Source organism: Eleutherodactylus coqui, chromosome 7 (assembly GCF_035609145.1).
Source record: "Eleutherodactylus coqui strain aEleCoq1 chromosome 7, aEleCoq1.hap1, whole genome shotgun sequence".
NCBI lineage: Eukaryota > Metazoa > Chordata > Amphibia > Anura > Eleutherodactylidae > Eleutherodactylus > Eleutherodactylus coqui.
The window spans coordinates 149617499-149632018 of NC_089843.1; the positions used below are offsets into that span (position 1 = coordinate 149617499).

The window sequence follows — 14520 nt, forward strand, 5'->3', positions numbered from 1 at the left end:
ACCATCAAGTAATATGAAAATTGCTTATTAAGATTTTGATTAATTTAAGGGAAATAAGCCTTACTACAAAAAGTTTGTTGGAAGCCTTAATGTTAAGGTTTGCATTTAGTTATTGTACATTGGGGATTTCTAACTACAGCTTTGTCCATGGGCAACCTCCACCTGGGCAATCTCTGGATGGTGCTTTCTAACCAAGAGTGACCTCCACCTGGAGTTGCACGTTCGTGGTTGACCTCCACCTGGAGTTACAAGTTTACAAGGGCAACCTCTGGATGGCTTTTTGATCTTTCCATAGAGTTTCTTGTGCTGTGTTCTTCCGCACCACTGTGAGAAAACCAAAAAGTGGATTAGCTCATTTGTTAGAGCTGCAGCTTTACGGTCCTAGAATTGCGGGTTCTAATCTAACTAAGGCAACCTCACCTGGAATTGCAGTTCAACTTTAACCATTAGAAACCCCTGGATGGCTTTTTGACATCTCCATGGTGTTTCCTGTGGAAGGGGTTTCCCCTCCACTGGGACAAAAACAAAAAGTGTCGTGGCTCAGCACTTGAAGCTGCTGCTTTGTGGAGCTGGGGTTGTGGGTTCAAACCTAACAAAGGGCAACCTTTTAATAGTTTTGGCAGCAGGTGCCCTTCATGTTGTGATGTGCCTTTTGTATGATATACAGACCAATGATCCTCTCATAGTGGCTGCAGTTTGGAGAGAGGGAGGGGACCTTTTATTACAACGTTCTCTATCCATCTAAAACACACATTGCTTTATGGCTGCCATTGACCTCCATCGAAAGCTTGTCACCGTGAGCTCCAGCTACTGAGGGAAATGAGCCATGCCCGGGACATTTGACAAATTACAGCAGTTTCCAGATGATCATTGTTCTGTGAAGCAGAAATAGTAAATCAGCAATATGTGGAATAAAGCAGAATTTCTCTATGCAAGCTCTACGTTTTCTCTGGTATGGGCCTCCCTAAAGGTGGACATACATTAAGACAACAGCGATTTCTTAAGGCAGTCATCTTTAAGTGTTTCACTAGAACAGCTCCAAGCAGAAGTTTCAGCCTCACCCACTCGGCCGGTTCAGATTGTGATTCATCTCTGAATGACATGTTCTTGTGATCATCCACACTCCATGATTGCTTCTCTTTAGCTCACCGTTTCCTCCCGCTTAGCTGTAAATGCTGTTTTTTGTTTCACTTTCTTACAGGTAAATCTCATTTCATTCCATCAATTCCTCACAGCTCACGCTGGCATTCCATTGCGTATTTTAGATTTCTGAAAGCACGTTGCTTTTCCTGATCCTTCACCCCGTTCCTCGGTCTACCTGTACATTTGCCTCTTCTACCTTCCCATTGTATGTACTTGAACCACAATTTACACCCGGCTGGCTGGCAACAACCAACATCTTTTACCGCACTGTGTTGGATTTTCATCCTGAGAGGGTTTTATAATCCTTACCATTGTTAGGCCGGTGTCACATGGACGGGCCGGATTCTGCATGCGGGAGCCCACAGCGAAATCTGTCCGGCGTCCGTGCATACCTATATTGTGGATGGAAAATCTGTAATGCGGTTGGTCCGGACGACTTGACCCCCAGCACTCCTCCACCCCACCCTCGCAGCGTGTTCTATCTTTGGGTGTTGTCTCGAAATACCATGCCCATTGAAAGACATCACTTGGCACTTGCATGCCGTGCGATGGGCAAGTGAGTGTGATGCGGTGTCCCATTGTCAATGAGAAATACTTGTGATTACATTACAAAATCACATTGCTTCTGTGAAATGCGTTATCAAAAATGATTTGCTTCACCGTGAAAACTGCACGTTGGCAAGCATTGTATCGGGCCGAGTTCCTTGCCTTTGAACGTAGTCTAAAGCCAGCTTTACACGGGTGTAAAAATCACGCGGGATTTGTGCGTTTTGAGACGCACAAATATGAACCCCATTCTCATGCACATGAGCGATGATTTCCCACAAATTGCAGCATGTTCTATCTGGCTGTGTGATCTCGCTGGCGGATGGTCCGCACAGCTCGCCGTCGGACATGCGCAGTAGATTTTTAATTTTAAACTCCTGCTTTTCCCACGGAATCCACGGCCCATTCGAACTATCAAATACGGACGGGCCGCGGGTTGGGCGGTTTCCATTGACCTCAATGAAAGCCACCCATGCGGGATCCGCAGGAAAATGGAGCATGCTGTGATTTTTCGGTACTTGCTGCAGCATCTGGAGGCAGTCGCTCACTCCGGATCCTGCAATTTAAATCCACCTGTGTGCGTTCACCCTCAAGTTTATTCTTTTTCTGCTTGATCCGGTTAAAAAACATAATGAATACTTTGTCATATCTGTGATTTCTGCACTTGCTACAAAGTAAAAAAAAAAAAAAAAACCTGTCTGAACAATTTTCTACATGTGGTGATTTCATCATTTTTGCCAGGGGTTGTAGAATTTGGACAAGATGCAACTTTCTGCAAGACATCTGTGCCTGATCCCGCCTGTTTACAGACCTCGCAGGGAAGGGAGGGGGCAGAGAGCCGTTTAGCAAGTGTTATTATATGCTGCCGTAGGCCGGGCTCACACGAGCGAAAGCGTAAGACCCAATGCGAGTCACACAGAGTTTTACCGCTGTGAAGCCGGCCTATCGCTGCAATAATGTACTACGCATGACCGCGTATCTCGGTCATGCACAGTCTTCCGTTTTTTTTTTGTTTTAATTTCCCGCATTGTCGCTTTGCAACAGTTGATTACGCATTGTTGAACTCATCGTATTGTTTGAATTGACAAGTCCAGAGGCTGATCAGCAATCAACGGAGCGCCATCTATGCTTTGAGGTAGAGAAGTGCTGCAGGTACAGAAACAGGCTAACTTCACATGGGTGAGCGCGATTTCGTACTCGCCAACTTTCAGTTTTGTCTCGGATGCCAGGTGTTTTTGTTTCATCAGTTCGGTGAAGTAGCCAACCTCTGGTGGGGCTGATCGCCGCAGCGGAGGATCACAAAGTTTCTTCCATTGTTTTCAACAGAGAAACCTTGCATTGCACATGGTGCAGTGCTGCCGCCGACCCCAGTGGAGACGATGAGCAATGCGAGGACACGTCCAAAAATAATATGTGCCGTGGTGTGGGAAAGAAAAATCACGAATGTGTATGACCCCTTTCAAAAGAATGGGGTTCATATTTGTGCGTCTTGCAACAAACAAATCTTGCGCAATTTTCCTGGCCGTGTGAAAACAGCCTCAGGCTGAGCTCAATAGTGGGCCGTGAAACTCGGCCCTATATCACGCTTGGGACCGTGCGATGTACGAATGGATGCCAGGCATTTTTGTGTCAAAAACGCCTCCCATCCCTTCAGTGCCGCTGCCAGCCTCCGGCGCGCCAAATGTTTCCCATTGCTTCCAAAAGGTAAATCTAAACTAATGAACTTGTTCGATATTAAAAATCCTCAACATGTAACCTACAGGGGTTCCTTGTGGACTGCAGCTCAGGGTGCCCATCTGCACCCAGGGGTGAGGCACAGTTATTGAGCACTGGGCATAAAGGAGATGGCAGTGGAAATTTGGATGCAGACAGCAGGGATATTAATTAGGAGACTGCAACCGAAACAGAAATAATGTGGCCTGATCCTAATCAGCGCTCAGTTATTTGCATGCACTCCCCTAATTAAGGTGCTCAGCAGGCATGATGAGGCTGTATGAGTGCTGGACAAGGCTGCCTTCAGAGGAGGGGGTATATTAGGAGGGCGGTGTTGTTGGACTGCACCGCACTGAGCAGAGGGAGAAGGCAGAACAGCTGGCAACTAAGGACGGCGACAGCAAAGCATCGGAGCAGGTGTTCTCCAATAACACCAAGGCGCTGGCTTTTCTTTCTTTGTTCCCCCCGTGTGTCAATAAGGAGAACGTCTTTTATGGTCACAAAGGTCGTCAGAGCCTGCACATATCAGCGGATGCACAACACCGGAACATATTACATGTCCTAAAGGGTCGTTGCCCCCATAACATCATCTTCAGGCGTGCTGGGAAAGTGGTTGTTCTGCATCGCACTTTCTGAGCCCATAGAAAGTGGAATTCTTAAAGGAGACCTCACACCAATGTTAGCTCTAAATCGCTACAAGTGCTGCGTAATAACGCCTTAAAGGAGGTTTCCTTTTTTTTTTTTTAACAGCAACTAATTCTGACAATCTCCAGCGCCCTCCAACCGCTTCGGTCTTGTTGCTGTAGGTCAATAGTAAATTTTGAAAAGTCCTATAAATATCGCAGTTTTAGTGGTGTTTTGGGTTCCATGGCGGTTTTTCTTTTTCCAGAACTGCAGCATGCTCTGGGTGTTTCAGGTAGTTTTTCATTGGCTTCTCTATAGACCTAAAAATATCCAGCAAGAAAACCTATGTTTGACCAAAAAAAAGAAAACCCCAACAAAAAATGACTAAAAAATACAGGAATTGTAAAAAAAAAAAATCACAGGTGATTTTTCAGACTTTTTTCTTTAACAAAAAAAAACATAATAAAGAACATGTCTAAAGGAAGCGTTAGGCTGCCTTCACACGGGCGTCAAAATCACGCGGGATTTGGGCGTTGCGAGACACTCAAACGTGAACTCCATTCTCTTGAATGGGGTTATACACATGAGTAATGTTTTCCTGCATGGCGCCGCGATGCGATGCAGAAAACAAATCCCGGCATGTTCTATCTTGTGCGCGCTCTCGCATCGCAGCGCCCTTTGACTTCAATGGAGCCGGCGGCAGCATCGCGAGGTCTCTCATTGAGAACAACGGGAGAAACTCCGCAATCCTCCGCCGGAGGACTGCTTCTTCCCTGAACTGATGTAAGGCTGTTTTGACATGAATAAGCCTCCCATCCTCGGGGAATTCACCTCGTGGGGAGCGCAATATGAGGGTGGGATTCACGGCGCTCATATCACGCTCACCTGTGTGAAGTTAAACCAAGGCCAATTTGACACAGGCATATTTAGGCTGCCTATTCACGGGTGTTGCGATATCCCACGGCGAATCTCTGTCGCGGGAGCCGCTCTGACAGAAAAGAGAAGTCCTGCTCTTTTTTTTTTTTGGCTGCGATCAGCCGGCAGTTCCTATTGGAGCAGCTGGGAAGGAGGAGGGGCTTTAGCAGCGGCTCGTGCTGCTAAACTCCCTCCCACCTCCCTTTGCCAGCAGCTCCTTCTATGGCCATGATCAGCTGGCAAAGGGAAGGGGAGAAAACTTAGCAGCGCTAAACTCCCTTCTCCCGGCCGACGGAATTCCGGGCTGCAGCGTATATACGCCGCACCTGGCCACATGAATGGGCGAGAAAACGCGATATTTAGCCATTAGCTGGTTGCGGCTTTCTTTTGTTCATCCAAAAAATTGCAATATCCGTTTCAATAAAGCCGTAGGCCTCCTGCACGCTTGCGGGGGCGATATCGGGCCGCGAGTGGTTTCATAATCATGCGCTGTCACTCGCTCTCGCAGCGACTGATTTTCTCCCTGGTGTAAAGCCACCCTTAGGGCTCCTGCACACTGGCGGGAGTGATATCGTGAAGTGAATGACGCCCCGATATCGCTCTCGCAATCCTTCTGAAGCCCTGGAAGCAGTCTCCCATCCCTGCAGGGCTGAAGGACTCTCCTGCTGTGGCTGTCACAGTGATGGCAGGAGATAGTGATCTTCTCCCATTGATCTCAATGGAGCTGGCGGCAGCAGCGCCAGGCCCATTGAAATCAATGGGAGAGGATCACGATCTTCTGCTACTGCTGTGACAGCAGACTCTGCGTGACGAGGATTTTCTGGGGGGGGGGGGGGGGGGGCTGGAAATATAAGCCCCATCCCCCCTAAAAAATCAATAACTGTAGAAAAACTAAAATATACAATCAGAATACATCACCTTACTAGTGCTGTCATCTCCAGCACATCTTATTGCAGGTCCCGACACTCTGGAAAATCTCCGCCTCTTGAAGCGCTGTCTCTGATTGGTCACAGAGCTCAGCCAGTCAGAGGCAGCGCTCAGCTGTCATTCAATGCTGCTGTCGACGGCCCCATTGGAAACAATGGGAGAAATCGCAAAAAGATAGGACACTTCACGATTTTGTTTTAATGCTGCATCGCAAGCATTAACCACTTCCCGCTCCATGACGTACCGTTACGTCATGGAGCGGCGAGGTATGTATGAAGAGAGGTTGCATAGCAGCCTCTCTTCATACAGTGCGGGCGTCAGCTGTTTATAACAGCTGACACCCGCGGGCAATAGCCGCTATCGTCCGTTCGTGGCTATTAACCATTTAAATGCCGCTGTCAATTCTGACAGCGGCATTTAAATCCCCTGGGGTCCTGCGCACCCCCCCCCCCCCCCCCGTGGGGTGGCTTGATAGACTGCCTGTTAAATTGCAGTATGCTATAGCATTACGTCATACTGCAGGAGCGATCAAAGCATCGCATGTTAAAGTCCCCCAGGGAAACTTCAAAGTTAAGTTTAAACAAAATCAATAAAGTTTTTTTAATTGTAAAAAAAAAAAAAAGTTGTAAAACTTTAAATCACCCCCCTTTTGCCATATCTATTATTAAAAATCTAAATTATAAAATATAAATATGTATTTGGTATCGCCGCGTCCGTAAAAGTCTGATCTATCAAAGTAGCGCATTATTTTTCTCGCACGGTGAACGTCGTCCGAAAAAAAAGAAATAAAGAATGCCAGAAATGTACTTTTTTAGTTACCCTGGTATGTACTCCAAATTGATGCTATCAGAAACTACAGGACATCCCGCAAAAAATGAGCCCTCGTTCAACTATGTCGACGGAAAAATAAAAAGTTATCACGCGCACAAAATGACCGCAGAAAATAATTGAACAAAATTAAATGTCTTTGAAAAAAAAAAAAGGAGTATAGTAAAAAAAAACTCTACACATTTGGTATCGCAGCAATCGTACCGACCCATAGAATAAAAATATCAGGTCGTTTTTCTTGCCGTTTGTGCGCCGTAGAAACAAGACGCACTGAAAGATGGAGGAATGTCATTTTTTAAAATTTTACTCCACTTAGAATTTTTTTAACGTTTTTCAGTGCATTATATGGTACTTTAAATAGCACTATTCAAAAATACAACTTATCCCGCAAAAACCAAGCCCTCAAACAGCGAGGTCGATGGATAAATAAAGGAGTTACAAATTTTTTGAAGGGGGGAGGAAAAAACGAAAATGGAAAAACAAAAAGGGGCTGCGTCATTAAGGGGTTAAAACATCGCAAATGTGCGTGAAGCCATTGGAAGCTACTGGCTTCATAATTTTGCGATTTCTCGCAGCGCTGGGCAATTTTACGATTTCCTGTGTGAAGCCCACCATACGTATGTTTCGCCTCTGTGATACACAAATGTGAGGGAGATGTGAGGCATCCGTCAGACGGAAACTTGTGTTCCAAGAAGTGGTCTACTCAAACGGCGCCCGACGCTCGTCCCAGCGACGCTCGCTATTAGGCCTTATCACACAGGCGATAAAATCAAGCGATTTTCGTGCAAGAACACAGAATTATGACACCCATGCTTTTCAATGGTTTCCTTCCCATTCGCGATGTTTACACTCCTGCAGTGTTGCGAGAAAAGAATCACGGCCTGCCCTATAATTCAGCGTTTTTAAAATCTCCTGTGTTTCCCTATTAAGTCTCCTTTTTATCGCATCGCATAAACTTGTCATTTTCGCGCGATGCGATAATTTTTGACTTTCGCGGCTCCTATTGGACGGGAGCGATGCGAGATTATTTTCAGGAAGAAGCATTGCTGACGCTCAAAAATCGTGGGAACAAAGATGCGGTTTTGCCGCCATTTTCTCGCCAGCGTGAAGGAGCCCTGAAGGGTCATTATCGTCGGCATCGCTCCATCTCACAACGCTCGCTCGGCCGCTGCAGGCGTTCACACGGGACGATTATCGGTCACATTCCTGCGTGAATGGCCATTAGTGAAGTCCTGAACGATCTGTGCCCGCAGGATAAGCGCCGAGCCGCCTGACACTGAATGACGACCGATATTCTCACTCGTCGCTCGCTGTTTACTGAAGGCTTGTCGTTCCGTTTCCCTCGCTCGGACGATCATGGTCCGGTGTGAACGCGGCGCTATCTGCGCTGCTATGTCCACGAGCGCTGCTCCCCCTGGTGGAGCAGGAGGCGGCTGCAGCTGCGGAGGGAGGCGTCAGGGAGGAGAGCGGGGAGGAAGTGCAGCGCCTCACACACTGCCGGGGAGTTGGAACTTGTGATGTGAGCGGCGGCGGAGGGTCGGCAGCAGCTCGCGGAGGATGGCCGTGCTCGCCGGGCTGTGGGGGAGACTTCCTCGGGCTGCCGGCTACCAGGTAAGACGGGCTCAGCCAGCCCGGAAACTCCTACATGGCTGCCCGGAGTTTGCCTCTGCTCGCTGCCCGGCAGCGGGACACTTTTCTGCGGTCCCCCTGGTACCGTCCATGCTGGCATGGTGGCTGTTTTCTCCCTGGCATCTCCGTGTTGTTTCCTCCCTGCAGCCTCATTATATGAGTCATGCAATAATTGCAGCTTCAGCACTAATGTCCTGATGTGCTCTGGAATGGGGGTCCTACAGGGTCTGCATGGCCAACTGTGGGGGGGACACAGGAGTAGCAGCCCCCAGTATGATGTGACCCCACTCTACGGGGTCCATACTGTGGGGTCTGCATGGCCAACTGCAGGGGGACACAGGAGTAGCAACCCCCAGTATGATGTTACCCCACTCTACAGGGTCTGCATGGTCAACTGCAGGGGGGACACAGGAGTAGCAGCCCCCAGTGTGATGTTACCCCACTCTACAGGGTCTGCATGGTCAACTGCGGGGGACGCAGGAGTAGCAGCCCCCAGTGTGATGTTACCCCACTCTACGGGGTCCATACCGCGAGGTCTGCATGGCCAACTGTGGGGGGACGCAGGAGTAGCAGCCCCCACCCAGTATGATGTTACCCCACTCTACGGGGTCCCATAATATCCGGTGGGATCCCAAGCCGCTTCCTATTGCTGCCCTGTATGTCTCCTGTCACTGCCGACAGCCTGCCTCATCTGGACCCTCGTAGAGGACGGCAGTCTGTACTCTGCGGACCCCAGTAGGGAAGAATCGGGGGCAATTGTAATAATAGACAGAAATTGTTATAGCCCGTCGGTGCAGTAGGACTTCATAGTAAGTAGGGGGCGCCGTAGAGTTTCACCAACTGATATATCGTATGTACGAGGGTCAGAGTTCGTCAGGTGGGCTGGTTGTACCGGCAGATACATCGTCGCTGCGTTCATACGTCGTTAAGTTCGCGTTCCTGTATGAGTGACTGATAACGGCGGAACGATCGGATTTAAAGCAAATGATTGGTGAACGAGCCAACAGTGGCTATTATGGCTGTGTGAGGTGACCGACGGACCAGAAGTGGAGGACTTGTCTTCGCTGTTGGCTGCGTTTACACCGGACGATCAGCATCTTCACTTTTGCTCGATTGAACGCAAATTGTTCCGTGTAAAAGCACCCTTAGGCTGGGCTCACACGGGACGGAATTGCCGCGGAATTTCCGTGCGGATTGTCCGCGCGACAATTCCTCCCGCAGCTCCTAATCCCAGGATTAGCCAGCAAAGCTGACGAGAACACGCTGCGGCCAAGCCGCGCGAAAAGGACATACGGCGCAGAAAACAAAGACGCAGCATGTCAATTCTTTTTTCATTTCCGCAGCGGCCTCGCTCCTCTATACGGTAAGAGATGGCCGCAGTGGAGATGCAGGCAGTGAAGCCGCTTTAACACCCTCAGCTGAAGGCCGCGGGTTTTGAAGCTGCGCTTATCCTGCGGAAGTCTCACGGTTTTTCGGTGCGGCTAAGCTGCGGGATTTCCGTCCTGTGAGAACCCGGGCTAAGAGCTGTACAGTGACCAGTGAAGGTTAAATGTAACTGTTGCCATTGTAAGGGCGCTTTCATGCAGCCGAGGAAATTGCGTGAGATTTGTTTATTATGAGACGCGCAAATCTCGCACGAATATGAATCCCATTCTTTTCCCAATTGGTCATACACATGAGCAATTTTGCAATGCAATGTGCGGTTTTCCGTTCTAAACAGTGGGAAACACTCCACGATCTAGCCGCGGCGAAGGATCGCTGCTTCCCTGGAGTGACACAATCGCACGTTGGCGAGCGCGATATTGGGATGAGTCTCACATGTGACCTTAACCTAAAGAAGTTTCCTCCAACGTACCTCCTGCTTCCCAGTAAGGGTGCCTACCCACTGGAGTTTTTTTTTTCCCCTGTGAAATTCGCAGCATTTTTTTTTCTGAAGAGGTCAATGGGACTTGTAATGTTAAAATCGCGATCGCGCAAAATCGCAATTTACCGCGAAATCAGCAGGCACCCTAAGAATCCTGAGCTCGTCTCCTCCATATAAGTCGGTGACCAGGACAGGTCACGTGACCATGCCGAAGAGGGAAAAAAAGGTTTGTGAATTGCGATTTTTGTGCGATGCATTTTCAACATTAGAAAGTCCCATTGACATCTGCGTGAAAAAAGCGCACAAAAAACCCACAAGTGCGCTGGAACCCCTAAATAAACGATGGCGATCATTGGTGATCAGAATACCCAGGACATCGTCTTCCTTCTGATGCTGCGTCAGATCAAAACTCTGCATGTGGTTTTCAAAAACTGCATATGGTTTTAAAAAAACAAAAGCGTGCGTTGTTAAAAGATGTGCGGGGGATTTAATAATGCACGTGCTTAAAAAAAACTGCATGCGAATCTTAGATGTGCCTTTTTTTTTGCTGGAGTTCAAAAGCACAACAAAAAGTGCGGAGGGTGAACACAACCTGATGACGGGCAAAGCTAACAGTTCACAGCAGCCAGTTCTTTATTAGGGCGGCTTCACATGACCGTATGCACAAAACCGCTCGCCGCAGTGCAGCATATTTGCGCATGACCAAGGTTGGATCGGCGCATAGTACTGTCCCTCTTTCGCCTTCACGGCCAGTTCACACGGCGTGCGACACGCGCTTTCCGTGGATTAAAAGGCTTTTTAGCCTAATAAAGACCAGAGGTGTTCCTTTCCTCAGTTTTGCGCAGTGTTTCACGCTTCCCCTTGTGTATTTGTCATCTCCCATGGAGTTCTATGGGTGCGCAGGATGTACTGTTTTCCGTGGCCATTAGAACTCACGCGAGCAAAACACACTCTTGACAATGAACCAATTGATATCGGTGGGTTCTCTCCAGTGTTTTGCGCGCACAATCACAGTAGCATGAAGCCGCTCCACATCTCCGCAATGAGTAACCCCGCCATCTTTTCCTGTCTAGAAGAGAAACAAGTAGGTGGACAGAGTGCGACCAACTCCCAGAACTGGTTACAAGGCTCTGTAGCGGTACCCTCACACTAAATGCTGCACCATTGGTATAGACGTTGACTTGATTTTGGTATAGATTTTGCGGACCCACAGCTGATTTTGGTCTGCCGCTCCTCTTGCAATCATCAGCCCTCACTGCAGCGCTCGGAGTCGCCCTTGCATCCCTTACCCAGTAATTGCTACTAAGCTTCACACTGTAAGGCTATGTATACCACCTGACCACCACCTGCCGCTCTTAAGGTCCATTTACACGCAAAGATGATTGCTCAAAATTCATCAGAAGCTGACCGTTTTGAGCAGTCATTTTGCATTAGCTACTAATGTGCGAATCAGCCCATTAGTAGCTAGCTAGCTTCATTTGCATGTATTTAGAGAACAGCAGGTGGTCTCTTCTCTAAATACATCACTATTGTTCTGCTGTAGGCTGTGGGCTGCATACAATGCTATCGGCGCTGCACGCGGAGAACACAGCATGCGGTCCCTCTTATCAGGGACAAGGATTTCAAGCTGATCTGAACTCGGCGATGGATGAAGAGTGCACGATGGGTGCACAGTTATACACAATGGCTATAGTAGGTTGCGAGGTGAGGGCTGCTCCGTGCACTGCAGTGAGGGGCTGCTAATTGCAAGATGAGAGCAGCACCAGGCTGAGATCTGCAGCTCATTTTTGAGTCAAAATCTGCACAAATGGTGAAGATTTTGACTCTGTTTTTGATGCTGAAGTACCGATGCCACGGAATTTTCCTCCACGTGTGAGCGAACCCTGAAGGCGTTGATTCACAACTAGGAAAAACTTTGATACATGTAACAATCAAGTCCTTTTGGGACTCCATCGCCCGACTCGAGTTTTGCCTTTAGTCCAGCTTCTTCCCGGTACCTCGCTCTGTCCAATGAGGGGCAAGAACCCCGACGTAGCGTTGTCGGAACAGCGATTATAGACAAGTCCTGTATTCCGTGACGTCAGAGTTCAGGCTCTGCCAGAGACGGGGCCCTACATTATCGCGGAGGGCTGATGCTTAACACTGAAGCTGCTGGTGTGAATGGTCCGCTTTTGCAGCCATTGGCTGTAATCCTTAATTTGATACATTCCGCTTACTTAATACTTGTGTTTTGTATTTACGTTGTCAGGCAAGACATCCTGTTTTTTTTTTGTTTTTTTTAGAGCTATGTAACTTAAATGAACACATTTTATAATAGGAAATCCCGTTGCATCAGATTGGTTCTCTTTAAAGAAGTTGTCTGTTTTTATTTTTTCCGTTTCTCTTCAATAAAGCGAGAAATAAGCAAAAAAAAAAAAACTGAGCAAAACCCTCAAACTATTTGTCACCAGAATTCTTCTTTGTCCCGCCGCCTAGTGTTATCACAAGTCCTATTGGAAGACCCCTTCCCTACAAGTTAGCGACTGGCCTTGTGACATGGCTGGGTATATATATGACAAAACATGTCAGGCGGGGAAAAGTTTGTTTTTCCACTTCTGTTCCCGGTCCTGTTAGGCCGCCTGCAGACGAGCGGGTTGGATCCGGCAGCGAGAATTCTCGCCGCGGGACCCGACCCGAGAGCCTGCAGTGACGAGCGCGTACTCACCCGCGCCTGGCGGCCCCGGCTCTTTCATGTGCCGGCTGCCGCGCAGACCGGAGCCGGCGGCCGGGTGAGTGCGTGCCCCGGACAAAAATAGGACATGCCGCGGTTTGTTTGCCGCGGCCGTCTGCATAGGAGTGTGTATTGTAATGCACTCCTATGCAAACTTTCAGTGGCGGAAATCCCGCGGGAAACACCGCCGCGGGATTTCCGCCCGTGTGCAGGCGGCCTTAGAAGGTCAGACACTGACTAAGGCCACGCTCACACCGGCGCTTTTTACCGCGTTTACTGCCGCAGTAACTGCAGTACAACGCTCCCATTGATTCCAATGGGGCCTGGCAGACCTGCGCTTGAACGCAGTGTTTTCCAACGCTGCGACTCTCGAGCGCTGTCTGCTCTACTTTGGTGCTTTTTGACGCACCTCCTCACCCATCACGATGGGGTGCATTAAAAAGCGCTATGACATCCGTTTGAAAATGGCGTTAAAAATTGTGGCAAAAGGCCGACGCTGTTTGTGAAAGTGGCTTTTTACAGAATCTGCCTTCCATTAGGCATCGTACCCTCTTCCATCCTCGGGTACACGCTGCAGCTTATTTTGAGTCACCTGAACATGTGGGTACGGGTCATCCGCCTTTTGAGTGCGTAATGTAAATATTAGACATGCAGTCATGAAGGGTGTAAGGAGCCAGCTTGGGCGTAGGCTCTATATCCGGCAACAACCGCGATCGGAGTTGATGCCATGATTAACGTGGGTGCCGTGCCTGTGTGAAGTGCCAGCCTGATCAGGCGGTGTAGGGGCATTCTGTAACTTGGAACACATTGGGATTTCTCATGGCCTTTCCTCAGGATAGGTCGGGGGCTATCCGTTAAGATCCCCGCAAATCAGCTGGTTGACAGCGTTGTGGCGCCCGCAGCCTCTTCAAAGTTACGGTCTGAGCACAAACTTGTATTTACTCTTAGCACAGCGGTATTTATCGCTTCCATCTGGAGAACTACAAGTCCCATGGAAGTGAATGAGACAGCTTGTAGTACTCAGGACAGCGGCCCAAGTCTGAACAGGTTGGTGTTTTCGCGGTCAGACGTGAGCCCATAAGCTGCCGCAGTCTTTTCAATCAGCTAATTGTCAGGGCTCTGGAAGATAGGACATTAATTTTTAAAATATTGCATAACTCCTTAAGAAGCACTGAGCACTAATTAAGAGGCGTCCACCTTGTAATTAATGAAAGGCATCTCTGGCTTCCCGTGGGCTTTAAACTGGGATCTGCACCAGCTATGTGCTAGCTTAGGTTTCCACGATCACTTGCGATGTAATTTATAGTAAATGGGATGGGCCGCAGGAGGGCATGCCCGCTTTCGGATCTTGTTCCTAAGTGGCAAGAAAAGGTAAGCATTGCAAATATGGTGTATATGCGCCCATATGCTAAATTTATGACTGTAAGACGTACATTAGATAAACTAGGGGCCTCGTGGTGCGAAGTGTTATGGCAGCAGCATGCAGTCCTAAGCTCTCACTCACGACCTGAGGGTTGCGAGTTCAATCCCCGCATGGTTCAGGCAGCCGGCTCAAGGTTGACTCAGCCTTCCATCCTTCCGAGGTCAGTAAAATGAGCACTAAATGGGGGTAATAAATTAT

General features: G+C 48.6%; 1 protein-coding gene across 2 annotated transcripts in view; it reads left to right on the forward strand.

Annotated features, from left to right (window-relative positions):
* The first annotated feature begins 8150 nt into the window (after positions 1-8150).
* Positions 8151-14520, forward strand: part of MCUB (mitochondrial calcium uniporter dominant negative subunit beta) — a 78156-nt gene continuing 71786 nt past the window's right edge. For both annotated transcript variants that reach the window (XM_066573825.1, XM_066573826.1), the window contains exon 1: positions 8151-8307. In XM_066573825.1, coding sequence (XP_066429922.1) covers positions 8254-8307 — 54 coding nt within the window. In that variant the 5' untranslated portion in view covers positions 8151-8253. The remainder of the gene's footprint in view (positions 8308-14520) is intronic.